The sequence below is a fragment of the Oncorhynchus gorbuscha genome, linkage group LG04 (assembly GCF_021184085.1).
Source record: "Oncorhynchus gorbuscha isolate QuinsamMale2020 ecotype Even-year linkage group LG04, OgorEven_v1.0, whole genome shotgun sequence".
NCBI classification, from domain to species: Eukaryota; Metazoa; Chordata; class Actinopteri; order Salmoniformes; family Salmonidae; genus Oncorhynchus; species Oncorhynchus gorbuscha.
This window is the reverse complement of record NC_060176.1, coordinates 66213408-66239761: the sequence shown is the minus strand read 5'-3', so window position 1 is coordinate 66239761 and position 26354 is coordinate 66213408. Positions and strand designations below refer to the sequence as shown.

The 26354-nt window shown below is 41.3% G+C and overlaps 2 protein-coding genes across 4 annotated transcripts; one reads left to right on the top strand and one right to left on the bottom strand.

The window, feature by feature from the left end:
- Positions 1-8532: 8532 nt before the first annotated feature.
- LOC124034529 (Rieske domain-containing protein-like) lies at positions 8533-17104 on the top strand. Of its 3 annotated transcripts, none has more exons than XM_046347844.1 (4): positions 8533-8688; positions 12188-12403; positions 15999-16033; positions 16450-17104. In XM_046347844.1, the coding sequence occupies exons 2-4, from the start codon at positions 12217-12219 to the stop codon at positions 16759-16761; spliced, it is 534 nt and encodes a 177-aa protein (XP_046203800.1). In that variant the 5' UTR covers positions 8533-8688; positions 12188-12216; the 3' UTR covers positions 16762-17104. The 3 variants fall into 3 exon arrangements, with proteins under 3 accessions (XP_046203800.1, XP_046203802.1, XP_046203801.1); XM_046347846.1 differs by lacking the exon at positions 8533-8688 and adding an exon at positions 9803-10081; XM_046347845.1 differs by lacking the exon at positions 8533-8688 and adding an exon at positions 9806-10151.
- A 1-nt stretch (position 17105) lies between these two features.
- LOC124034531 (glutaredoxin-1-like) lies at positions 17106-18549 on the bottom strand (the record flags this gene model as incomplete). Its single annotated transcript, XM_046347847.1, has 3 exons — positions 17106-17325; positions 17465-17585; positions 18322-18549. Coding segments are annotated over 2 exons (342 nt in total), but the record flags the coding sequence as incomplete, so codon positions are not given.
- Positions 18550-26354: the final 7805 nt, after the last annotated feature.

Here is a 26354-nt window from a genome sequence, read left to right as displayed (position 1 = left end):
GGCAGAAAAAAACATATGAATCCATTTTCGAATGTAACATAACAAAATGTGGTAAAAGTGAAGGGGTAAAAGTGAAGGGGGCCGAATACTTTCCAAATGCACTGTATCTGGCTATGTTGGATTTATCACTACATATCCCGTCAAGCCAAGCGGGAGAGGCTGCCCATTGTCACAGTTCCATTACCAGTCAGAAATGTCCAGCTAAACCTACGCCAATGACGCTAGTGGATCTTAAAACTGAACTTGGATCCTCGTTAAGTAACAATGATATCCTTCGCCACTGTCATCTTACAACAGATATCAAACTAATAATTACTATTCAACAAAACAATACATACTTTTCATGTTTATATTGAAGCTTAGGGTGCAATATTCATGAAATTTGGCAATGAGGATGAAAACTAGCATAGTTCAGCTAGCGAGCTAGTTTAGCCTGTGCTATTCGAGATCCTCGGGACGTCTCTACCCTAAATCCTACCATAACCTTAACCATTTGAAATGTGAACTTCAATGGAGTAGGGACGTCCAAAATGTCCATAGGGGGTGCAGGGAGGGAGGATTGTCTATAGCGGGAGCAGGTAGGTGATTAGTGGTGGCTATTCAGCAGCCTGATGATCTGGGGGTAGAAGCTATTGGCCAATATGGCAGTTTTTGCCATGATGCTCCTATACTGCCGGGACTGAGTGATGGAAGTGGGGTGTACAGGCTGTGGCTTGGGTGGCTGAGGTCACTGATAATCTTCTTGGTCTTCCTGTGAAATCTGGTTGTGTAGGTGTCATGGAGGGTAGGCAGTGTGCACCCAATGGTACGTTCAGCTGAGTGTACCACCCTCTGTAGCGCTTTGCAGTCAGCGGCAGTGAATGCTTGTGCTTCTAGTTCCGACAATGCAGAAATAACCAACGAGTAAACTAACCGAACAATTCCACAACTACTACCTTATACACACAAGTGTAAAGGGATAAAGATATATGAATGAGTGATGGTACAGAACGGCATAGGCAAGATGCAGTAGATGGTATCGAGTACAGTATATACATATGAAATGAGTAATGTAGGGTATGCAAACATTATATTAAGTGGCATTGTTTAAGGTGGCTAGTGATACATTTTTTACGGCAATTTCCATTATTAAAGTGGCTGGAGTTGAGTCAGTATGTTGGCAGCAGCCACTCAATGTTGGTGGTGGCTGTTTAACAGTCTGATGACCTTGAGATAGAAGCTGTTTTTCAGTCTCTAGGTCCCTGCTTTGATGCACCTGTACTGACCTCGCCTTCTGGATGATAGCGGCGTGAACAGGCAGTGGCTCGGGTGGTTGTTGTCCTTGGTGATCTTTATGGCCTTCCTGTGACATCGGGTGGTGTAGGTGTCCTGGAGGGCAGGTAGTTTACCCCCGGTGATGCGTTGTGCAGACCTCACTACCCTCTGGAGAGCCTTATGGTTGTGACTCTCTCTTTATTTCTTTCTCTCTCTCAGAGGACCTGAGCCCTATGACCATGCCTCAGGACTATCTGGCCTGATGACTCCTTGCTGTCCCCAGTCCACCTGGCAGTGCTGCTGCTCCAATTTCAACTGTTCTGCCTGCGGCTATGGAATCCTGACCTGTTCACCGGATGTGCTACCTGTCCCAGGCCTGATGTTTTCAACTCTCTAGAGACAACAGGAGTGGTAGAGATACTCTGAATGATCGGCTATGAAAGCCAACTGACATTTACTCCTGAGGTGCTGACCTGTTGCACCCTCGACATCCACTGTGATTATTATTATTTGACCCTGCTGGTCACCTATGAACATCTTGGCCATGTTCTGTTATAATCTCCACCCGGCACAGCCAGAAGATGACTGGCCACCCCTCATAGCCTGGTTCCTCTCTAGGTTTCTTCCTAGGTTCTGGCCTTTCTAGGGAGTTTTTCTTAGCCACGTGCTTCTACACCTGCATTGCTTGCTGTTTGGAGTTTTAGGCTGGGTTTCTGTACAGCACTTTGAGATATCAGTTGATGTAAGAAGGGCTTTATAAATACATTTGAAATTTGATTATAGATGAGTAAAATAATGACACACAATTCTAGCCCGGTTATGGATTGTAATAATACAACAAAAAGTATAGCTTTTCCATATATCTTGAAATAGAACTAATTGGAACACAAAAGCACTAATTCAACATGGTGAAGATAAAAACTCAGTAAACAATAGGCACGGTATGTGTGGACTGTGCTTTTTTTATGTTTGGGAAAGTGTGGCGTTGAATGAGAAAGGTAATGGTTGCATATCCCAGAACCAATGTATTGTTGTGAGCGGGGGTGTGAGAGCTTTCAATGTTGTTCAGATGATGGATATACTCTTTATAATGAATTATACATCTTATTTATTGTCCTGTCATGGTGGAACAGCGTTTTAAAATAAATTATAAATGTATTTATTGTCCTATCATGGTGGAACAGTGTTTTAAAATAAACTACATTTTTTAAATAAATGATCTAATTTATTTCTTTATAATCCTATATTGATGGAACGGTTCACAACCCTATACCCTAGACACCCACCTGAATGACCCAGATACTAAGAAGTCCCTAACAGTTTTATGGGCCTGCTGTAAGCGGTCTGTATGCAGCCAGAATGCGGTCAGAGACCTAGAGCAGCACTGCCCCCTCAAGATTCTGAGCCTGCTTGGCAGGGTTGGTTCTGCAAAGCCAAAGCCCCCTAAAGGGAGAGCATAATATACAAGGAAATTCTCAAAGCTGCTAATTAGAATCTTGACAACCTTGTACCTAGCCGGTGGGGATTCCAGTGGGGTGCCCCCACCCAGGCAGTGGCAGTGCTGGCAACACTAGCTGCAGTAACCCATGGGGAGTGGGTCACACTCAGACAATCAGAGAGGGGGTATATTATTATTATCAAAAGTCTGACTGCATGGAGATGCTTGGGAATATGGTCAATACGGGGGATCGTGTTGTGGGTGTTTCAGGGAAAAGGGGTACATTTGACCTCCATCATCTAGGACATGACGATGGTTAATAAAATCTCCCCATTTCTGCCCATTTGAACTTGTTATCAGTATAAAAGACACCTGTCCACAACCTCAAACAGTCACACTCCAAACTCCACTATGGTCAAGACCGAAGAGCTGTCAAAGGACACCAGAAACAAAATTGTAGACCTGCACCAGGCTGGGAAGACTGAATCTGCAATAGGTAAGTAAGCAGCTTGGTTTGAAGAAATCAACTGTGGGAGCAATTATTATGAAATGGAAGACATACAAGACCCTGATAATCTCCCTCGATCTGGGGCTCCACACAAGATCTCACCCCGTGGAGTCAAAATGATCACAAGAACGGTGAGCAGAAATCCCAGAACCACACGGGGGGACCAAGTGAATGACCTGCAGAGAGCTGGGACCAAAGTAACAAAGCCTACCATCAGTAACACACTACGCTGCCAGGGACTAAAATCCTGCAGTGCCAGACGTGTCCTCCTGCTTAAGCCAGTACATGTCCAGGCCCGTCTGAAGTTTGCTAGAGAGCATTTGGATGATCCAGAAGTAGATTGAGAATGTCATATGGTCAGATGGAACCAAAATATAACTTTTTGGTAAAAACTCAACTCGTCATGTTTGGAGGACAAAGAATGCTGAGTTGCATCCAAAGAACACCATACCTACTGTGAAGCATGGGGGTGGAAACATAATGCTGATAAGTGTACTATATTATGTATTGGATCTCTAAAAAAAAAGCGTATTTTACATTATCCTGTAGTTTACCAATTAAATGGTCTGATGGAGATGTATACAGAGTATGTCCACACATCGCAAAAGAAAGAAATCATCTTTCTCCAATAAATGTTTATAGAAAGTTAGCAAAAATAGATTAAGATCTTGCAACCATGGAAAGGAAAATACCTGTCTATTTGTGGAAAAATCACCCTGATTAACTCTTCAGTCATATCACAGTTTAGCTATTTGCTTATGGTTTTGCCTACACCTTAGTGACCTGCTTTTTAAATTATATTAACAAAAAATATTCAATTTGATTTGGAATGGCAAGCCAGACAAAATTACAAGGGCCTATTTATATAACGAATATGAATTCGGTGGGCAGAAGTTATTAAATATTAAAGCATTAGACCTCTCACTAAAGGCATCAGTCATACAAAAGTTGTACTTAAATCCAAACTGGTTCTCTAGTAAATTGGTAGGAACGTCTCACCCCATGTTCAAGAACGGCCCTTTTCCCTTTATTCAGATTACAACTGCTCACTTTCGGTTGTTGAAAAGGAAATCATTTCCAAAATATCATTATTTTTTTTACACAAGTCTTAGAAAGTTGGTTGCAATTTCAGTTTAATCCACCTGAAAAGACAGAACAAATAATACAATTATTGTGGTTAAATTCAAATGTACTAATTGATAAAAAATAAAAATAAATTCAGAGAAATGCTTAAAAAAGGTATAATTTTAGTGAATGATATCATAAATAGGACTGGTGGAGTTGTCACACATGGAAATGTCTGCTCTACCCAAAATTACAACCACCTAATTGCAGCATTACCACAAAAATGGAAGAGGCAACTAGAAGGGGAAAAAGTAAGGAACGTGTATGCCGGCCCTGCATTAAAGAACAAATGGTTAAAGAAAAGTGTGATAAATAAAAACATATACCAATTTAATTTAAGGACCAAAAAACTGACAGCTGTGCCATATAAATTGCAAAATAGTTGGGAAGAGATTTGCGATGTCTCCATTCCATATGGTTTATGAATTGATACGCAAAACACCGGATTCAAAACATCAATTTTTTCAATTTAAATGACTATACAAAATTCTTGCAACCAATAGAATGTTATATATATATATATATGGGGGATACAATCTTCCCAGCTCTACAGATTTAGCTGTGAAGAGGCAGAGTCATTAGATCATTTATTTTGGTATTTGTCATTATGTAGCTCGTTTTTGGTCACTGGTCCAGGAATGGCTGAAGCATTGCAACATTTGCCTAGAACTAGCGCTGCAGTGTCAGGGTTTTCCTGTGGTGAAGTAGAGGAGGACCAAAATGCAGCGTGGTTATATTGACTCGTGTTTAATCAAAAACGGATAAAAATGACCACTACAAAACAATGAACGTGGAAAACCAAAAAAACAGCCCTATCTGGTGCAAAACACAGAGACAGTAACAATCACCCACAAAACCCAACACAAAACAGGCTACCTAAATATGGTTCCCAATCAGAGACAATGACTAACACCTGCCTCTGATTGAGAACCATATCAGGCGAAACATAGAAATAGACAAACCAGACACACAACATAGAATGCCCACCCAGCTCACGTCCTGACCAACACTAAAACAAGGAAAACACATACGAACGATGGACAGAACGTGACATGCAGATAGCAAAATTGGGTGTTTTGAAAAGTCATAGTCAATCAATCAATAATATAATAATTATTTTAGCAAAAAAAAACATTTTTTATTTACAATCTGTAGAAGCTATGAGAATGGAACGGTTCAGTACTTTTGTGAAGCATCACAGCACAGTTGAAAAATATATGGCAAATAGAAATCCAAAGTGGATGGTGGGACTAATAAGATTACCAATGTAAAACATACGGGGTCTGTAAAATGTATATAGATTCAGAAATTGTGAAATAGCACAGTTACAAATATAAATCAAACTGGATGGACATCAGATATAGAGGAAGGACTAAAAACAAACAAAAATATAACTATTGTAAAATAGATCCGAGTCGCTTCAGAGCCTTTGTTTGTTCCTTCTGGGATGAGGGACTTTGTGGTGAGGGGGTTGTGTACCGATCCACACAGACAGCTGTGTGTCATGAGTTATGCTGTTCGTTTGTTGTGTTGGATTTACCACTACCCAGTGTACACGGGGTCCGACATGCCAGTCAACCTGCTATCTGCCAACCACGGGAATGCCTGGGATGTTCCGGTGCCGGGCGGAACAGCAAGGGGGAGGGGGTTTGCAGGGGCACCGCAAGTTTAAGGCAATGCTTAGCCATTGTTCTCTCTCTTACGTCTTGTGTTAACAAGAGATGGTCACGGTTGTTTTATACTGTTATCCTTGTTTTTTTTGGCTTGAGCTACGGCCAAACAGTAGCCTGTGTTGAGTTGGGTTAATAAACCGAGAATTCGTAAACTCAATCCTCGGTATGGACATTTGTTCATTTATGATCTATCCAGGTCATTACAATATGTATTGTATCAAATGGTAGCCTACAATGGAATATAAATCAATAGGCTGCTTGATGGCCAACAGAGGCAAATGTACCATTCTCCATATTTAATGTCAGTTTCATTGAGGACTTTTCTCCCATAAAAAGAACCACGCAAGGGAGTTCCATAACTTCCATTTCAAATGTCCACTCTGGCAGCCCGAGACCCAAGAACAGAGCATACATAAAACACTTCGCTTGATACCGTTTTCTTAATTAAGCAAAGTCAACATTAGAATGCAGTTCAAAACACCTCCTAGCAAATTGATATAATGCGCTCTTGTGCACCCAAACTAATTTTCCAGTAATTTATCTCCATTATTTCTTGATGTGCATCAGTTCTAGCGTATTCATGTTTTATGGAAAAAGTGTTGGAAATAGGCATGTCTATAAGAACAATCTAAGGATGCATTCCAAACACTTAAAAGACACACCCAATCCCCTCAGCCCTCAAAATTAAGTGACACTTATATTGTATCATGACATCTGACGAGTATACACTTGCAGGGCAAGGGGCGAGGGAGGATGTTGGTGTAACAGTATAATTTTAAACCGTCCCCTCACCCATACCCGGGCGCGAACCAGGGACCTTCTGCACACAACGACAACAGTCACCCTCGAAGCATCGTTACCCATCGCTCCAAAAAAGCCGCGGCCCTTGCAGAGCAAGGGGAACTACTACTTCAAGGTCTCAGAGCAAGTGACGTAACCGATTGAAACACTATTTAGCGCACACCGCTAACTAAGCTAGCCGTTTCACATCCGTTACATTGGGAAAAAGTTTGGATGTTGCCACACACATGCCTACTTGTTAACAAAATTAAGGAAGTTTCCTTTAAAATGATTCATAAATATTTTCCTGCCAACCACTATATGAAGAAGTTTAAGGAAAACATCAACTCAAATTGCTCCTTTTGTAATGACCACCCAGAAACAGTGTTGCATCTTTTTTTGGCATTGTATTCATGTAAGAAAACTGTGGCAAGACATTAGTAGATTTATAATTGAACACATTTATGAAGATCTTACACTATTGTGGAGTGATGTACTGCTTGGATTCTTTACCTACGATGCTACCTTATATAATGTTACTTACCCTACATTATTCATCTCATATGCATACGTATATATTGTACTCTATATCATCGACTGCATCCTTATGTAATACATGTATCACTAGCCACTTTAACTATGCCACTTTGTTTACATACTCATCTCATATGTATATACTGTACTCGATACCATATACTGTATCTTGCCTATGCTGCTCTGTACCATCACTCATTCATATATCCTTATGTACATATTCTTTATCCCCTTACACTGTGTATAAGACAGTAGTTTAGGAATTGTTAGTTAGATTACTTGTTGGTTATTACTGCATTGTCGGAACTAGAAGCACAAGCATTTCGCTACACTCGCATTAACATCTGCTAACCATGTGTATGTGATAAATAAAATTGGATTTGATTTGAAATAAGCTGAAACATTTATGTAATTAATTTCATTATTCTTTTGGCCAAATTTCATATTCACAAATGTACATTTACAAACAAAGAAACACATTTTCTTACCTTACAAAAAGAAATTGAACTGTATTTTAAGACAATTAAATACTCTACTAACAAAAAAGCTGTTAGAATTATAAGTGTATGTATGTCCCTTAAAGGTTCTTGTGTAATGTGATATTGTACCCGCTAGCTCTATTGTCCATTGTATATTATCCATATATACTTGTGCTCCCTCATGTACTTCGTGTATTGATAAATTGTTAATAAAAATAAATAAAATAAAAATAAATGTTTAAAGGGGCGAGGAAGGAATGATTTTTAAGTGGACCGTCCTTGCCTTATATGCGCTACAGTCAATTATGATTGCATGTCTACTTATATTAACTATATGTAGTGTAACGTGTAGTGTAACGACCCTGCCACACGAGCATGCTTTGCGGCACAGTCGACAGCGTGCCCGACCTCCGGCTTCGAAAGTCGAGGGTTCGAGACCTGCTCCCTGCTGTTTCAGTCATTACATAATTATATACCTACTGTATGATAGCTAGCAAATGAATTAGCTAACTAACGTTAACCTGCCTAGCTGGAACTTCTGGAGGAAACATTGTTTCTTTCTACAATTTCCAAAAATTAGGCAAAATAAAACATCATTACTTTTACGAGACGTGTCTGTTCATTAGTAGCACAATTTCTAACTTATTTACATTCGTTTTTACATACAAAATGTATGTTGACTCCATATTGACGTTGAGGTTTTACGATTAGACTTTTCTTAGCGGATGTACAATCATCGCGAATTGAACTATGGGGCGTTTCAGGCCCCGAAGTGAACATAATTGTACACTCGCAAACTCCATTAAAACGAGGGCTGAGGGGCTTACGTCGTAAACTTCCCTTGTTTGGACCGAAGACAGATATGCCGGCGGGGATTCCCCAATGACATAAGGCAGGGTAAGTGGACGAGAATGTGTGTTTTATTTGAAACGCAGCCTAAAAAGCCTACCTTACAACTGGTAAAAAAGTTGTCACGACGTACGTGCATGCTGCTCTCTCGCTTACGTGACTCAGCCAATAGCTGTAGCGCTCTCTCAACACACACACACACACACACACACACACACACACACACACACACACACACACACACACACACACACACACACACACACACACACACACACACACACACACACACACACACACACACACACACACACACACACACACACACACACCTCCGCCCCCCCCATCCAATCACTCAGCAACAACCTGCTCACTGCCTGACCGTCATCACCAGGTTTTCAAAGTAGACCAATTTTTAGTCCATACCGGAGTCGTGGTCAGATTTGACGAAAGGAGGACAGGAGAGAGACTGTGTAGAAAAGGGACATAGCCGTGGTCAATCGCGTAATTTAAATATTTTAATTTTTGTATTATCAATACAATGACAGCCTTTAAAAAAATACAGTTCTCATCTAGAACAGGGAATTTGTGGTAATGCCATTAGATTGATGGCATTTTGGAAATATGAAAAACACGTGACTGATTCAGGTTATACAATTACAGCGCGGTATGAAACATAATAAAACATGTTTCCATTGGGATACTATTAAATGTAACACCAAACATTGGCGCGCCAGCGGCTCAGTCAGAACAAAGATTGTCTATTATATTGACAAGATATTCAAGTAACCGCTCTAACAATGGAAATACATGCGCTCAAAGATAGGAGACGAGATCAGGTGGGACCATTCTAGTCAATGATAGGGCAGATACGCGCGTGAACAGGCCATACTGCTGCGTTTATGTGCTAGCTGGAACTAGGAAACTCAGAAATGTCCAACTTGCTAACAGGTTGAACGCGGCACGTGTCAGAATTTCCAATAGGAAATGTGGCGCCAGACAATTTGACCGGGAACATTTAATTTACCGGACATTTGAGAAATGTCCCAGACATTGGGCGCTTAACCTGATTAGGGCGTCGACCTAAGGTGTTCAGAATGACAAATCGCATGTTGTATTGTAACGACCCTGGGTTAAAAAGCGCGGAAATCGACTCTGCCGCTCGAGCATGCTTTTGCGGGACAGTCGATAGCTCCGGACCTCGGGCTCGAAGGTCGAGGGTTTGAGGCCAGATCCCTGCTGTTTCATTACACTGGTGTCAGAAGTGGTCGGACCTTGCATCCACGACAGTGCGTGTGCTTGGCCGGTGAGCGCGTTCCTGTAAGACGTAGAGTCGCAAGCTCTTCGAAAAGAGGAAGTAGTGTAAACGAACCTGGGTTTATAAGCGCGAAAATCGACTGCCACTCGAGCATGCTTTTGCTGCACAGTCGATAGCGCACATGTAAGTGGGTTCATGTGACAGAGATGAAAATATCCAGTTAGAAATCGAGAATAGGCTACTTTGAAGCAAGGTAAGCCGTGACTCATATGAATTAAAACGTTCAGGTTTCAAACAATTAAGTAGGCTATATGTTTTCAAAACGCATACTGCCTCCAGCTAATTGCTAAGTGGTGTGGGGCGAGTTGATGAATGAAGCCTGCCTTCCGTTGCCGTTTGATGCCGCATTCAAAACAAATGGGAAATCTACGACTTCCGACTTCAGTGTGTTCAAGACAACTGGAACCTGGGGAAAAAACGAGCTCCGACTGATAAAAATCGCTTTGAACTGTCATCCAACTAGGAATTCCAACTTGGGAACTCAGGCCTCTTTCTAGAGGTCCGACTTTCGAATCTGAAGATCACTGACGTCATGATTTGACCTCCATTTTTATGAATTCCCCGTTGTCTTGAAAGCACCACAAGCAGTTCTCCAGTCAGTCTCTGTATGCAGTACACCTGTGACCAGATACATAACAAATATACTGTACACACGCACCAATTTAATTACACACAATTATGCAAATTAACCTATATACCGATAAGCATGACGAGTAGTCAAATGTATTTCTATCAATGAATAGGCTAAGAAGCATTTTTTCACCATTGGATTTTTTTCCTTCTTCTCCAGGGCAATTGGCACCACTTTCATTTACAGACTTTTATATATTTTTTTGCTGATTTTATTTTACCGGTTAATGGAAACCCTGGCATGTGTATAACAACAACCAGTTAGCAAGTCAGAGTTCCTAGTTCCGACTAGCACATGAACGTGGCAATAGAGATAGGACTCATCTTTGTATGTGTGCCATTAAAGTGTCTATGACAGCATGGGCATAGACGCCATTTTAAAGTAGTAAATGTTCTTCTTCATTGCCAGTTGACAAATGCAAATCATACAGGTGTCTTATGTGCCATTCATTTTTTAAAAACTATTTGCGACTGCTCGACTAAAAAAATGTAATGTTTGTCAGTACAGACCTCTTTTGTCATACAGTAGGGTATTCCATATAAGGCACCCTGACCTTATGAAAGTTGCACAGTTTACCCTTAATCTTGTAATAAATTAAATCTAGTGATACATAACTTGATATTTCCGCCATCCATTTGACAGGATAATCAACCTTTCAATTAATTGCAATGCATTTCTTAGCCGCTATAAATGCTAGGTTACACAGTTTGTTTTGATAAGTCTCCAGTATAAACATTTCCAGCAAACAAATCCCTTATCATCCCTTATCATCTGTATACATGCTGAGATAAAATGTCATACTCTTTCCAGGAATTCAGATAGTCGTCACAAGATATGCAAATATGTACGCCGATATTCCTTCTTAATTCACTCAATAACTTTGCGGAAAAGGGTTTATTGGTTCTCTTGCTACAAAAAAGGGTTTTGGGCTAGTTTTCAAGCCTTGTGTGCTGTTTTGAGAAGCCATTGGGCTATATATTTTTTTAGCTTGCCCTGGCAAACCTGAGTGTAGTGTTTGTAATGCAAGATGGAGGAGAGTCTCGGAGATCCGGAGCCTTCAACCGCAAGAGGGCATTGACATGGTCATTGAAATGCATTCCATCCGCCAGAACATAATGTGCTTATGGGTAACGTGAACAAGGCTTAACATGCAACACAAATTGTGGAGCCTGCCAGAGTGCTTGATGAATGCTAATCGGTTACCCATAAGTAAAATTCTCGCGAAAATTGTACTTTAGCCATTTATATGTGAATCTGTCTATGAGAGATTAGATGCATGGTTGTGCTTAAAAAATGTGATATTACAGTGATCTTTATATATTTTTTTAAAATCTTTATTTAACCAGGCAAGTCAGTTAAGAACCAATTCTTATTTTCAATGATGGCCTAGGAACAGTGGGTTAACTGCCTTGATCAGGGACAGAATGACAGATTTTTACCTTGTCAGCTCAGGGATTCGATCTTGCAGCCTTTTGGTTACTAATCCAACGCCCTAACCACTAGGATACCTGCCACCCCTTTAGTTTAAACCTAGTTCAGATTGATGTTAAAACATACACACACACACAAACTACTAAATGTTTATCTCTCTCTCCCAGGAGTGCATCTACATTTGGAAGTTGTCAATATGTTCTCTGAGGAAGAGCAGACATCCCCTACATCCTCCTCTTCATCGCCACCTCCATCCTCCCACTTCATCGGGAGGAAAGAAGACGTTGTCCAGGCCAAGCGTGTCACCAAGCTGGTGGGCGGGAGGGACGTGCTGGTTCTGTGCCACCAGGGCAAGCTCCACGCCATGGACATGCGCTGCTACCGTAAGGATCGGGTCATGGGTGTGTGCAAAATGGATGTTGGGGATAGTTGTGTATTTATTTTCTGGGTGAGAGAGCGACACGTTTTTTTTCATGATGTCGTAGTTTCCTAAGTCAAAGTTTGTACCAACAGATGTAGCCAATTGAATAGCCTATGATTATAGAATATGCATAAATGCATCCTCCAATTGCAACATCTGCCTATGCACACATGTTGTCTAAAGAAAATGTTATATTTTTAATATCCTCAAATACCAAGTTAGGCATAGGCTACCTCATTTCAAAATAGGCCATCATCACTGTCAATGGTGAATTATAATTCTTCATATTTTACCAGTGAAACATCCAAACTGCATCTCCGTGCCAATCATTTGATTGTTCTCAATTAGTTTCATGGTAATATGCATTTAGATCTCCTTGAATTACTGTTTCATGAGCAAACTAGAGCAGATGGTGTTTTGTAAGTCGCTCTGGATAAGAGCGTCTGCTAAATGACTTAAATGTAATGTAAATGTGTTAACAAACTAATAGCCTTTCTTCCATTTTGTTATAATACAAACATACATCTTGCCAAGTGGTGCGTTCTGTTGAGTTTTGGCACATGAGAAAAAAAGTGACTCTTCAGCTATCCATCCTAAAATATAGTTCGAAATGAGGTGTTTTAGGTGTAACAGTAACGTTATAGGCCTACTATGCTATGGTATTACTGTATATTAAGTTTTCTTATGCAATCATTATGTGATCTTGCAAGACATTGATTCAGCTTTGCTCTGCATAAAGATCCCTCAGCGCTCACAACAGGCAACCTCTGACAAAAGTTCCTCTACTTCTATTTGAGGTGAAAATTATGAATCAGACACCTTATTGATAACAACAGCTCGTGGTCCTCCTGGAATCAGAAGTTTGTTTTTAATCAATGGAGGAACGTAGTCAGAGAAATGCTGATGAATGTCTTGCTCGAGCTGTGTATGCCACTAGCTCACCTCCGATGCTCACAGGCAATGTGTATTGGAAGAGATTTCTGAATGTTCTTTTCCCAACATACACCCCTCCAACCAGACATGCTTTATCTACTAATTTGCTGGATGCAGAGTTCAACAGAGTTCGTGTAGGTCAAGCAAATCATAGAGTAAGTAGACTGTATTGCAATAATCTCTGATGGTTGGTCGAATGTTCATGGGCAAGGAATAATTAACTACATCATCTCCACCACTCAACCAGTATTCTACAAGAGCACAGAAACGAGGGACAACAGACCTACCAGTCTCTACATTGCAGATGAGCTGAAGGCAGTCATCAATGACCTCGGACCACAGAAGGTATTTGCACTGGTTACAGACAATGCTGCGAACATGAAGGCTGCTTGGTCTAAAGTGGAGGAGTCCTACCCTCACATCAAACCCATTGGCTGTGCTGCTCATGCATTGAATCTGCTCCTCAACAACATCATGGCACTGAAAACAATGGATACAAGAGAACCAATTAAATTATTAGGTATGTGGGTCATATAGCTGCAAACAAAGTGAGAAGAATAATAGCACCACATTGAAGAAGCCCAGCAACACCCGTTGGGGTGGTGTCGTCATGTTTGACAGTCTCCTGGAGGGGAAGGAGTCTCTCCAAGAAATGGCCAATCACAGTCTGGTGATATGGACAGCCCCATCAAGAGGATCCTCCTGGATGATATATTTTTGGAGAGAGTGGTAAGCAGCCTGAAACTCCTGAAACCTATAGCAGTAGCCATTGCAAGGATTGAGGGAGACAATGCCATCCTGTCTGATGTTCAGACTCTGCTTGCAGATGTAAGAGAAGAAATCCATACTGCCCTGCCCACTTCACTGTTGCTCCAAGCAGATGAAACTGCAGTTCTGAAATACATCAAAAAGTGTGAAGACTTCTGCTTGAAGCCCATACACACCGCAGTGTACATGTTGGACCCCAAGTATGCTGGCAAGAGCATCCGTGTCTCACCACCTTGGCCTGGATGAGGGCAAGGTTCTTGACAGTCTGGCGAAGTACACTTCCAAGCAAGAGCTTTGGGATGGCGATGCAATATAGCAGTCGTGCCATCGTATCTCATCAGCCACCTGGTGGAAGGAACTTTGTGGATCTGAGGCTCTTTGCCTCCATCATCCTCCAAATCCCACCAACATCAGTTGCCTCAGAGCGCAGACCATTCTGATTGGCCAGAGTGGTCAAGCCTCCAATGGGCCTCTGCAGTGCACATGTAACAGTATAGCTTCCGTCCCTCTCCTCTCCCCTACCTGGGCTCACGCATCAACAACTTCCTCCCACGAAGCATCGTTACCCATCGCTCCACAAAAGCCATGGCCGTTGCAGAGCAAGGAGAACAACTACTTCAAGGTATTAGAGCGAGTGACGTCACTGATTGAAACTCTATTAGAGCGCACCCTGCGAACTAGCTAGCCATTTCACATCGGTTACACACACATGTAGCTTATAGTTCTTCATCATTCTTACCACTGCCAGAGGAGACAAGGAAGAAACCACCATGTACCTCTAGGCTTGCTATACATATTTGGTTTGTCATTCTATTGTTTTTCATTTTAGTGGTAATTAAAGAGAATTTATTTATAATTTATCCGAATACATTTTCCAGAAGTAGTTTTACCAGCTGTGTGTATTCTCATATTGAAAAAAGTAAGGGAGCGCCACTCCCCCGCACTCCGGCAGTACTACACCCCTGGTTGGGAAAAGGAATAGATTGGGGCTAGAAAATTCCACTCCTCCAAACCAACATTCCCCATGTTTTACGATGGACAGTATATCAGTTGACCTTTAAAAGCAGCACAATAAAGTCATTATTAGGATTCGCCCAATAATGGAGTAAAGGAGCCTGACCTTACTATAGTCCAAGGACCTTACATGTTCTGTTTAGAGGTGAATTGGCTCTGGTAGCCAAAACAGCCAGATACTCCATTTAAACATGAATCGATTCTCAATTGCGGTGCGGTACGGTTCTAGAAACATAAAACCCTCTACTTTCATATCACCTAAAAAATATTTCAGAAATGCAAAATATACAGTTTTAACATTTGCAGCCAACAGTATTTTCCTGTGACAACATGTTTGTGGTGTCCGTCTTCCATTTAGCCTACACACAGGTGTTCGGCGATAGCTAATTAGTTTAGGTAGTCGACTCTGTTCTCCGTAAACAAGCGCAGTAACAAGAAAATATGGCGGTGTGGGAACCCAAACCCTATAAAAGTGTGTTGTAATTTACAACCTTTTTTTTCAATTATTATTTATGGTGATATAAAAATGTCTGAAATAAATCCTTTTAAAAAATGTAAATAGAATATTGTAGAAAGAAGGGTCAAGACATTTTATTTTTTGTCATTTGGCTTGTTTTTGAGAAACTTACCTCAGCCGCTATTCACTTCATTGCTCTTTGTGTGGTATCAGGGCACGCAAAAGACATGAACAAGCTCCAAAAACACCCAAATACGTCCTTTTAGAAACAGACATGCTCTCAGTATAGTGATGTAGGTTGTTAGATGTTAGCGTCTATGAATAGGCTATACTATCTATCCCTGACACTGAATTCCAGTGGTGTTGTACTGTCTTATCTTGCCAGATACCGGTGGACCACTGCAGGAGGGAGATATCGAGGTCAGTCGTCTGATTTCTCTTTGACCTACTACTTGTTCCACACTGTCCTCATGAATCCTGTGCTTTACCAGGAATCCCAGGCTCTTTCTCCATTCTCTCCTCAATTCTGTCGTTCTGCCACCTGAACAGGCAGTTAACCCACTGTTCCTAGGCCGTTATTGAAAATAAGAATTTGTTCTTAACTGACTTGCCTAGTTAAATAAAGGTAAAAATAAAAATAAAAAATTCCTTGCCTCATCAAAACGCAGTGGAGGAAAGTGTCAGACGGAAGGGATCTTCTCCATTGCATTTTGAAAAGGGAGCTAGGACAGACAGTTGAGAAGAGCCCCACTCTTCTCTCTCATTCCTACAGCTCATTCTCATAGCTAAACAATATTTTGTGTTTTTCTGTTTGTTTGTTTCTCTGATGTGCCCAGGAGTTTGATGGGCGGATGTGCATCGTGTGTCCGTGGCACAAGTACAAGATCACGCTGGCGGAAGGCGAGGGGCTGTACCAGGCAGTGAACCCCTCGGCTACACCCCCTAAACCCACCTGGCGTTCCAAAGGGGTCAAACAGAGGGTTCACCAGGTCACAGAGGTCAACAGGGATGTGTATGTCACATTTAATGACTCGCCGGACACCATTGACTCTGACTTCTACCAGACAGAGAGATACAGGGCCACTATAAATAAGGCCCAGCCCAAGACAAAGAAATTACTTGAGAAGGTGACGAGCAGGAAAGTGTAAGGATTTGGGCTATTTTGTTTGGGAGAAAACCCCTAGTGATACTAAATGTGTCTTTCGTTAGCACCGTGGAATAGTAAACGGGTGGTGCAGGTACACAGCGGACTAAGTACTTCCCTATCAGCAGCTCAAAGTGTAATCTCTGGGTTATCCTTTCGTATCCTCCAGTGCACTAACTGAGCTCAATCTCAATCTTTTCCAAATTTTCAAATTTGTACACACTTAAATATGTGTTTAAAGATTCTGTTTTTCTACAGGTGCAGTCTTCCTATATTTCTTCAGTTTTGTTTGCCTTGTAATGTCTGCGTCTATACAGCAAACGTCTTCAAGAACGAAAGCAGAACTAGTTAACATTTGTGTCTTTTATTTTATACAAAAGATAGTGGTTAAGTGATTTAAAGATGTTTGGATGTAAACATTACTGGAGAAACCGAGACAGGCCTACAGTCATGAAGATAGACGGGTGACAAACATCAGAGCTATAGATGACACACAATGTTTGATCTCAGTTCAGCAGACAGAACAAAGGCAAGGGGTTTTCCAGGTGGTGCAGATATTCACAGCTGTCTGTGGCCAAAACAGAGAAGGACAGAGAGATGAGCGGTTGTGTGGAAAAACAGGTGAGCTAGCACTGATACCCTACACAGTAACAGTATCAAGAAGAAGCCTTGCACAGAATAGTGTGAAATGTTGTTCATCGCAGTACCTGAAGATCATTGCAGCAATCCGATTGATTTAAGCATTCCCTCCAGTTTCCCACTCTTATCCAGCGCTTTAACGTCACTGCCCCCACCAACACACTTCTTACCGACGAACACCCGTGGCACCTTCACACACACACACATTCATATGGATTATAAGGATTAATATATTTTTCAATTAATGTAGGAATTTGATCATGATGGTATCAACATTGCAAAGTATCAGATTGTTTTAATTTCCCTAATGTACTGTTTTGCTGACAATTCAATGGGAAATCAGTGGAGGGCTACAGTAGCCCACTGAAATTAATGGATTTAAGGTTTGTGCACACGGTTGTGTCGAACTGTATGCTTTCCGGTGGATTCCCATTCATTTCAATGGGAAGCAATCCGCACCACTGCAACTCACCTGGCAGATTATGCAGACTAGCACAGTGTTTTGGATTCGTCCAGTTTGTGCGTTGCTTTTCTGTGCGGTATCAGACACGTAAATAGATAAACCACCGAATAAGTTTCTAATGTGTAGCATGATTACTTTTGTTCTGATGCAGTACATAAATTGCGAAGACTACTTAACATTTACCGTACATAAATTGCGAAGACTACTTAACATTTACCGTACAGCAATGTAATGATGCAGTCTGTGTGCACGCGGCGTTAGGCGCGCTTCAAACCGCGTTTGCGCAACTCCTGCCCGCCTTTCTGAACATGGCTCATTTGCTGAGTCACTGTGACTGACAGTAGCAAGACTAAAATTAAAGTATGGGGGGGACTGTCGGTTGGTACAAGAGTTAAAAAAACAGACTAGTAAAAGTCTAGAAATGGCTGGATAACAAAGCGAAACAAAAATGCATTCACTCACTGTTCGTTCACCTGTGATTTTATTTAGGTAATCCTGGATTTCATTCATATCATCTCGTCCAGTGATGTCGATGAATTCCAAGTGTCCAGATTTGAATCCATACTTTGACAAAACATATTTTGCCATTACGCAATATGGGCATGACGGTTTTAGAAACACGACTACTTTGTCCCCTTTAATTCTGGCCGTAACGAATTCCTGAGCCGTGTTGCTATTTAGAGAGCCGCAGCGTTATGAATAGAGTAATCCAACAGATTGTAAATATTTATGACAGAAATTGAGAGAGAGTTGGCGAAACGATAGCCAGAATAGATTCCAACTTTACTCTTGTTTACAGCTGCACTGGGGTCGGACAGGCTTCCTGTTTAGATTAGGACACGTGCTTCTACACCTGCATTGTTTGCTGTTTGGGGTTTTAGGCTGTGTTTCTGTACAGCACTTTGAGATATCAGTTGATGTACGAAGGGCTATATAAATACATTTGATTTGATTTGGAGCCAGCGCAAAATGTGACTCAGAAATCGTATCTCAATACAGGGATGAGAAAAGCTTTGTAGTGAGAAAGAATTGTCCCATTTTCCCGTAAAGCACGTCAGCTCAAATTTCAATCTGTCAAAATTGTACACGAGATCCATACAGAATTGAGTATGAAAAAACACTTAATCAGTTGTACAAAATTGTATTCTATTTTATGGGGTACGTGAAAAAAAATCACAATGCAAGTGGTGAGATGCGCATTAGGCCTATTCTTTGTTGAAGAAAGTGTTAATTGTTCTGGGTAATAAAACCAATTTGAAGAAACATAAATAATCCCGACAATCATTATTCATTTTCATTTTTGTGCAGTTAAATCTGCCCTTACCCAACGAAAGGATGACGTGTAGTTGTAGGTATAGTCTAGACCACCTTATTCGACTACGATTCTAGACCAAGACTGGAAGAGTCGAGACCAAGACAAATTCCAAACCAATAAATATTTGGGGATTCGAAAAAGTTATTTTCCAACCCCAATTTTGCCAAAATGTCTTCTGGCCATCCGCAGTCTGCAATCACAGATTATAAATCAATGAACATATTGTTTTGAGATTTAGTCAAGACTGAGTTGATCGGTGTCCGATCCCGAGACAAGACAGAGACTATCAAAAGCGGTTTTAAGACTACAACACTGAATCTCACACCCGTTTTTTTGTGTGTTGTGCACTACCTTCACTGATCTGTTAAAGGTTGTTGCACAGAGACTTTTGACCAGATCACGTATATTGCCTCAAAGATCAATACTTAAAGTTGAGCCTATATATTCTTGTGCCTTAACTTGTAGCTACGTCGTTAACCTGGAATGTTAGTGTGAGCTGTTTAAAGAAATGCTCTCAGTTTATGCCTCCTCACACACCAGAAGTAGGAAACCCATGTCATAAAGCCATACATTACATTTACATTTAAGTCATTTAGCAGACGCTCTTATCCAGAGCGACTTACAAAACACCATCTGCTCTAGTTTGCTCATGAAACAGTAATTCAAGGAGATCTAAATGCATATTACCATGAAACTAATTGAGAACAATCAAATGATTGGCACGGAGATGCAGTTTGGATGTTTCACTGGTAAAATATGAAGAATTATAATTCACCATTGACAGTGATGATGGCCTATTTTGAAATGAGGTAGCCTATGCCTAACTTGGTATTTGAGGATATTAAAAATATAACATTTTCTTTAGACAACATGTGTGGGCATAGGCAGATGTTGCAATTGGAGGATGCATTTATGCATATTCTATAATCATAGGCTATTCAATTGGCTACATCTGTTGGTACAAACTTTGACTTAGGAAACTACGACATCATGAAAAAAAACGTGTCGCTCTCTCACCCAGAAAATAAATACACAACTATCCCCAACATCCATTTTGCACACACCCATGACCCAGCATTGTCTTTACATGTATCAGGTAGCTTAGTGGTTTAGAGCACTGGGCCAGTAACTGAAAGGTCACTGGTTTGAATCCCCGAGCCAACTAGGTGAAAAATCTGTCAGTGCCCTTGAGCAAGGCACTTAACCCAAATCTCTCTGGATCAGAAAGTAAAATGTAAAAATACCCACACACAATAACACGTGTAACCAAATACAGTGGGGCAAAAAAGTATTTAGTCAGCCACCAATTGTGCAAATTTTCCCACTTAAAAAGATGAGAGAGGCCTGTAATTTTCATCATAGGTACACTTCCAACTATAACAGACAAAATGAGAGAGAAAAAAATCCAAAATCCATTGTAGAAATTTTAATGAATTTATTTGCAAATTATGGTGGAAAATAAGTATTTGGTCAATACCAAAAGTTTATCTCAATACTTTGTTATATACCCTTTGTTGACAAGGACAGAGGTCAAACGTTGTCTGTAAGTCTTCACAAGGTTTTCACACACTGTTGCTGGTATTTTGGCCCATTCCTCCATGCAGATCTCCTCTAGAGCAGTGATGTTTTGGGGCTGTTGCTGGGCAACATGGACTTTCAACTCCCTCCAAAGATTTTCTATGGGGTTGAGTTCTGGAAACTGGCTAGGCCTCTCCAGGACCTTGAAATGCCTCTTACGAAGCCACTCCTTCGTTGCCAGGGCGGTGTGTTTGGGATCATTGTCATGCTGAAAGACCCAGCCACGTTTCATCTTCAATGCCCTTGCTGGTGGAAGGAGGTTTTCACTCAAAATCTCACGATACATGGCCCCATTCATTCTTTCCTTTACACGGATCAGTTGTCCTGGTCCCTTTGCAGAAAAACAGCCCCAAAGCATGATGTTTCCACCCCATGCTTCACAATAGGTATGGTGTTCTCTGGATGCAACTCTTTGTCCTCCAAACACGACGAGTTGAGTTTTTACCAAAAAGTTATATTTTGGTTTCATCTGACCATATGACATTCTCCCAATCTTCTTCTGGGTCATCCAAATGCTCTCTAGCAAACTTCAGACGGGCCTGGACATGTACTGGCTTAAGCAGGAGGACACGTCTGGCACTGCAGGATTTTAGTCCCTGGCAGCGTAGTGTGTTACTGATGGTAGGCTTTGTTACTTTGGTCCCAGCTCTCTGCAGGTCATTCACTAGGTACCCCCGTGTGGTTCTGGGATTTTTGCTCACCGTTCTTGTGATCATTTTGACCCCACAGGGTGAGATCTTGCATGGAGCCCCAGATCGAGGGAGATTATCAGGGTCTTGTATGTCTTCCATTTCCTAATAATTGCTCCCACAGTTGATTTCTTCAAACCAAGCTGCTTACCTATTGCAGATTCAGTCTTCCCAGCCTGGTGCAGGTCTACAATTTTGTTTCTGGTGTCCTTTGACAGCTCTTTGGTCTTGGCCATAGTGGAGTTTGGAGTGTGACTGTTTGAGGTTGTGGACAGGTGTCTTTTATACTGATAACAAGTTCAAACAGGTGACATTTGTACAGGTAACGAGTGGAGGACAGAGGAGCCTCTTAAAGAAGAAGTTACAGGTCTGTGAGAGCCAGAAATCTTGCTTGTTTGTAGGTGACCAAATACTTATTTTCCACCATAATTTGCAAATAAATTCATAAAAAATCCTACAATGTGATTTTCTGGATTTTCTTTCGAATTTTGTCTGTCATATTTTAAGTTTACCTAAGATGAAAATTACAGGCCTCTCATCTTTTTAAGTGGGAGAACTTGCACAATTGGTGGCTGACTAAATACTTTTTTGCCCCACTGTACATGGTATGTTGTCCATTCAAATTGAATAGGTGTGCTTTTCACACGCAGATAATCTGATGATTTAGTGTCTCTAGCAAGCAAATAATCTGATGATTTAGTGTCTCTAGCAAGCAAGAGGGTATTTTATTAACTGATGAAACAGGGCCTGCGGCCACAGCTGTTTCCTTCCAGAAAAATGGCATCACGACACAGGCACTCTTCATGTATCATTGTTGTCAGAGTCATGTATTGCAGTGTGGCTGCCTCTTTCCACCTCTTCCTTTCCCTGACCCCTTACAAACCAACATGAGAGAACCTTAGGAGTGTCCAGTCCAACCCTAACTTCTACTGTAGTGTATTAAACTCTAAAACGATGTCTATAATACTTATCATTGGACTGATAATACAACACACAATTCAAAAGATGACAAGATAAGGTACCATATTGTCTACATGGCGGGCTCACCATCATGTAAAACGATATGACAGAGGCTATTTTCCTCTTCATACAAGGATTTTATGTTTTTCAGTTCTTTGAGGGGAACACCTCAGTATATCTCACTTGCTCAGGAAGGGCAGCAAATGTCATAGAATTGCCCAGAATATAGTTCACACATCTCTCCTGTGCTCGTCTTTTAGACAGAGGCTGAATGTGTGATAGCAACTGGTGTGTGACGAGGGACTAGAGGCCAGTAGTACTAAATAGAGGTTACCGAGAAAGGATTTAGAGGAAGTTAAGTTTTGAAGAAATGTATTACTTTTGTCATGCAGTTTTCTTTATGAGTGAGTAAGTGAAGTTTAGATGGTGAATTAGGTGTCATGACACAAGCAATGCACCAGGGAGCGATCTTACTGTTGAAATTAGTACAGTACTCTGTCGTACTGTAGCCTTCTCAATTTGTGTATTTCTACTCAGTGTACAATCCTCACATTTTGCTACATTATTTTATTTATTTATTATTCTACAGATCTACACAACCTTATCCACATTTTCACAGTGAAAGAAAAATATATATAATTTCTTGATTGCGTGTGTCTTCCCACCTCAGCATTGGTGAAATCACCTTTGGCATCCATTACAGCTGTGAATAATTTTGGATAATATTATACCAACTTTGCACAACACTTAGGGCAACAGATGTCCATTGTATTTGTCTAAATCTGGTTGTAAATAATTTATTTAAGATTACATTTTCAGTATGGGGGTGGGTTCTAGCCTTAATCAACATCCACAGCTTCCAGGGTGTAATTGTTGAGGGTTTAACTGCCATGCTCAATGGCAGAACTGCTCAGGGATTCGAAACAGTAACCTGGTTACTGGCCCAATGCTCTTAAACGCTAGGCTACCTGCCACCCCTACAGTCCAACTGAGAAAATAATAGGCTAAGCATAATAGTTTGACTTTAAAGTTGACCAAGAGATTAAGGAACTCAGTGTGCATTCTAGGTTCATGTTGATAGAACACAGAAAGCTCACATTATACCTAATGATGCTATTCACCATTTTAATTAAACAAGTTTGCCAAGTTAGGCTTTTCAAGGTCTTCCTTATGCAGTTTGCACACATTTGCACACAGATCAAGGAGGCAGGCTATTGAGGCCAAAAGCACTCCAATGAAAAACTCCTGTTTCCTTTCACCATCTACCACCTCGCTCTCTCACACCACCTCCATCCCCAATCCTAGCCCCTGGGACTAAACTGCTGCAGCTTGCTTACGGTATGTTGATCTGACCACCACATCTGGGACTTTGGCATGGCGGAAATAAGCTCCAGCAACATGCCTGGGGGACTGACTTAAAAAGAGGAATGAAGGACAGACAGAAAAAGTGGTGAGGGAGGGAAGAGAGAGCACATGTGAATGTGTGTCTTCATGCTTACTGTTGACTGGTGACTGGTCACAGCATTTGCTGATCCCTTTAGGGGGGGATTGAGTGACAGGCCAACAGATGTACTGCTGCATTTTTATCAGGGGTGTCATGCACCCCAAAAAACTGAAGGGGCAAAAAAAATCCACAAGGATGGCTGTTTTTTGGGGGGAGAATTGTGCTTTCAAACACCCGAAACAGCGTTTTCCTGCAATCTAGAACCATATTCCTTATGTTTAAAAAAGTCTGTCTTTTCTGCATATCTAAGCATACTTCTTGAGCTGTCTGCATCCTTCTGACTGGTGGTTATTTTTTTTAAATGTTGCTAAATACTATTTTTTGAATCTCTGCTAAAATCTGTGTAAAAGATGGAAAGGAATGTGAGTCTTATTCAGTACATTTAGTAGTTGCTTGCTTTTCTAATGTATACCAACATTGCCAGCACACATGCTAGCTAAGATAGTTAGACAAGCTAGCTACTCTAACTTGGTTGATAACCTGAAAAGGCTTCTTTGTAGCTAGTTATGAGGTTGGGAGATTGGGAAACTATCTGGGCTAGCTAAAGCAAACTTCATAAAATTGCTAGCTGGCAAGTAGTATTACAGAGAAACAACAAAAATGTATAAATTAATCTGTTTTTATTTTTACAGGACAAATCGTTGGGGGCACGTTCCCCTGTGACACCTCTGATTATTATCACTGGTGTGGTAGGTTCATGATGAGTGGGTTGTAGCCTGGCAGGGAAAGGGAGGTGAAGAGAGTCAGGTATGTCGGTGATTGTATTGATGATATGAGCAGAGGTTCGGGTCAGGACAGGAATATAGAGAAGACATGCTAACTAACCACATCACACACATATGGCACAGGATCTTCTCACTCCTTGTATTTTCATACTAAACAGCACTTCTAACACACCATATCTGCCCCCTCTCCTGTTTACTGTACCCATCCTGTGTCCTACTGAGCAGTCAGCTCCCCATTGTGTTCCTCGATCTTGTTACTCCTGGTAATCAGGACACTGTGCTATCTAACCTCCAAACGAGCTTCAATGCCATACAACACTCGGTCCGTGGCCTCCAACTGCTCTTAAACGCTAGTAAGACCAAATGCATGCATTTCAACCGATCGCTGCCTTCACCCGCATGCCCGACTAGCATCACCACACTGGATGGTTCCGACCTTGAATATGTGGACACCTATAAGTACCTAGGTGTCTGGCTAGACTGCAAACTCTCCTTCCAGACCCATATCAAACATCTCCAATCGAAAATCAAATAAAGTCGGCTTTCTATTCCGCAACAAAGCCTCCTTCACTCATGCAGCCAAGCTTACCCTAGTAAAACTGACTATCCTACCAATCCTCGACTTCGGCAATGTCATCTACAAAATTGCTTCCAACACTCTACTCAGCAAACTGGATGCAGTTTATCACAGTGCCATCCGTTTTGTCACTAAAGCACCTTGTACCACCCACCACTGCGATTTGTATGCTCTAGTCGGCTGGCCCTCGCTACATATTCGTCGCCAGACCCACTGGCTCCAGGTCATCTACAAGGCCATGCTAGGTAAAGCTCCGCCTTATCTCAGTTCACTGGTCACGATGGCAACACCCATCCGTAGCACGCGCTCCAGCAGGTGTATCTCACTGATCATCCCTAAAGCCAACACCTCATTTGGCCGCCTTTCGTTCCAGTACTCTGCTGCCTGTGACTGAAATGAATTGCAAAAATCGCTGAAGTTGGAGACTTTTATCTCCCTCACCAACTTCAAACATCAGCTAGCTGAGCAGCTAACCGATCGCTGCAGCTGTACATAATCTACTGGTAAATACCCCACCCATTTTCACCTACCTCATCCCCACAGTTTTTATTTATTTACTTTTCTGCTCTTTTGCACATCAATATCTCTACCTGTACATGATCATCTGATCATGTATCACTGCAGTGTCAATCTGCAATATTGTAATTATTCGCCTACCTCCTCATGCCTTTTGCACACATTGTATATAGATTCCCCCTTTTTTTCTACTGTGTTATTGACTTGTAAATTGTTTATTCCATGTGTAACTCTGTGTTGTCTGTTCACACTGCTATGCTTTATCTTGGCCAGGTCGCAGTTGCAAATGAGAACTTGTTCTCAACTAGCCTACCTGGTTAAATAAAGGTGAAATAAAAATAAAATAAAAAATGTCACAGTCTTTTAGACTGTCCATGGCATATGTAGAATTCACAGGAGACTAGTGAGGTGAGGACGGCTAATAACAAATTATGGAATGGAGTGAATGGAATGGTATTAAACACATGGTAACCAGGTGTTTGATGTGTTTGATACCATTCCATTTATTTAGTTTCAGACATTACTATGAGCTCGTCCTCCCCAATTAACCTGCCACGAGCCACTTATGGTGGCCCTATAGGTAGTTTTGGCCAGTAAAACTGGAACCAGACATTGACATTCCTGACAGACT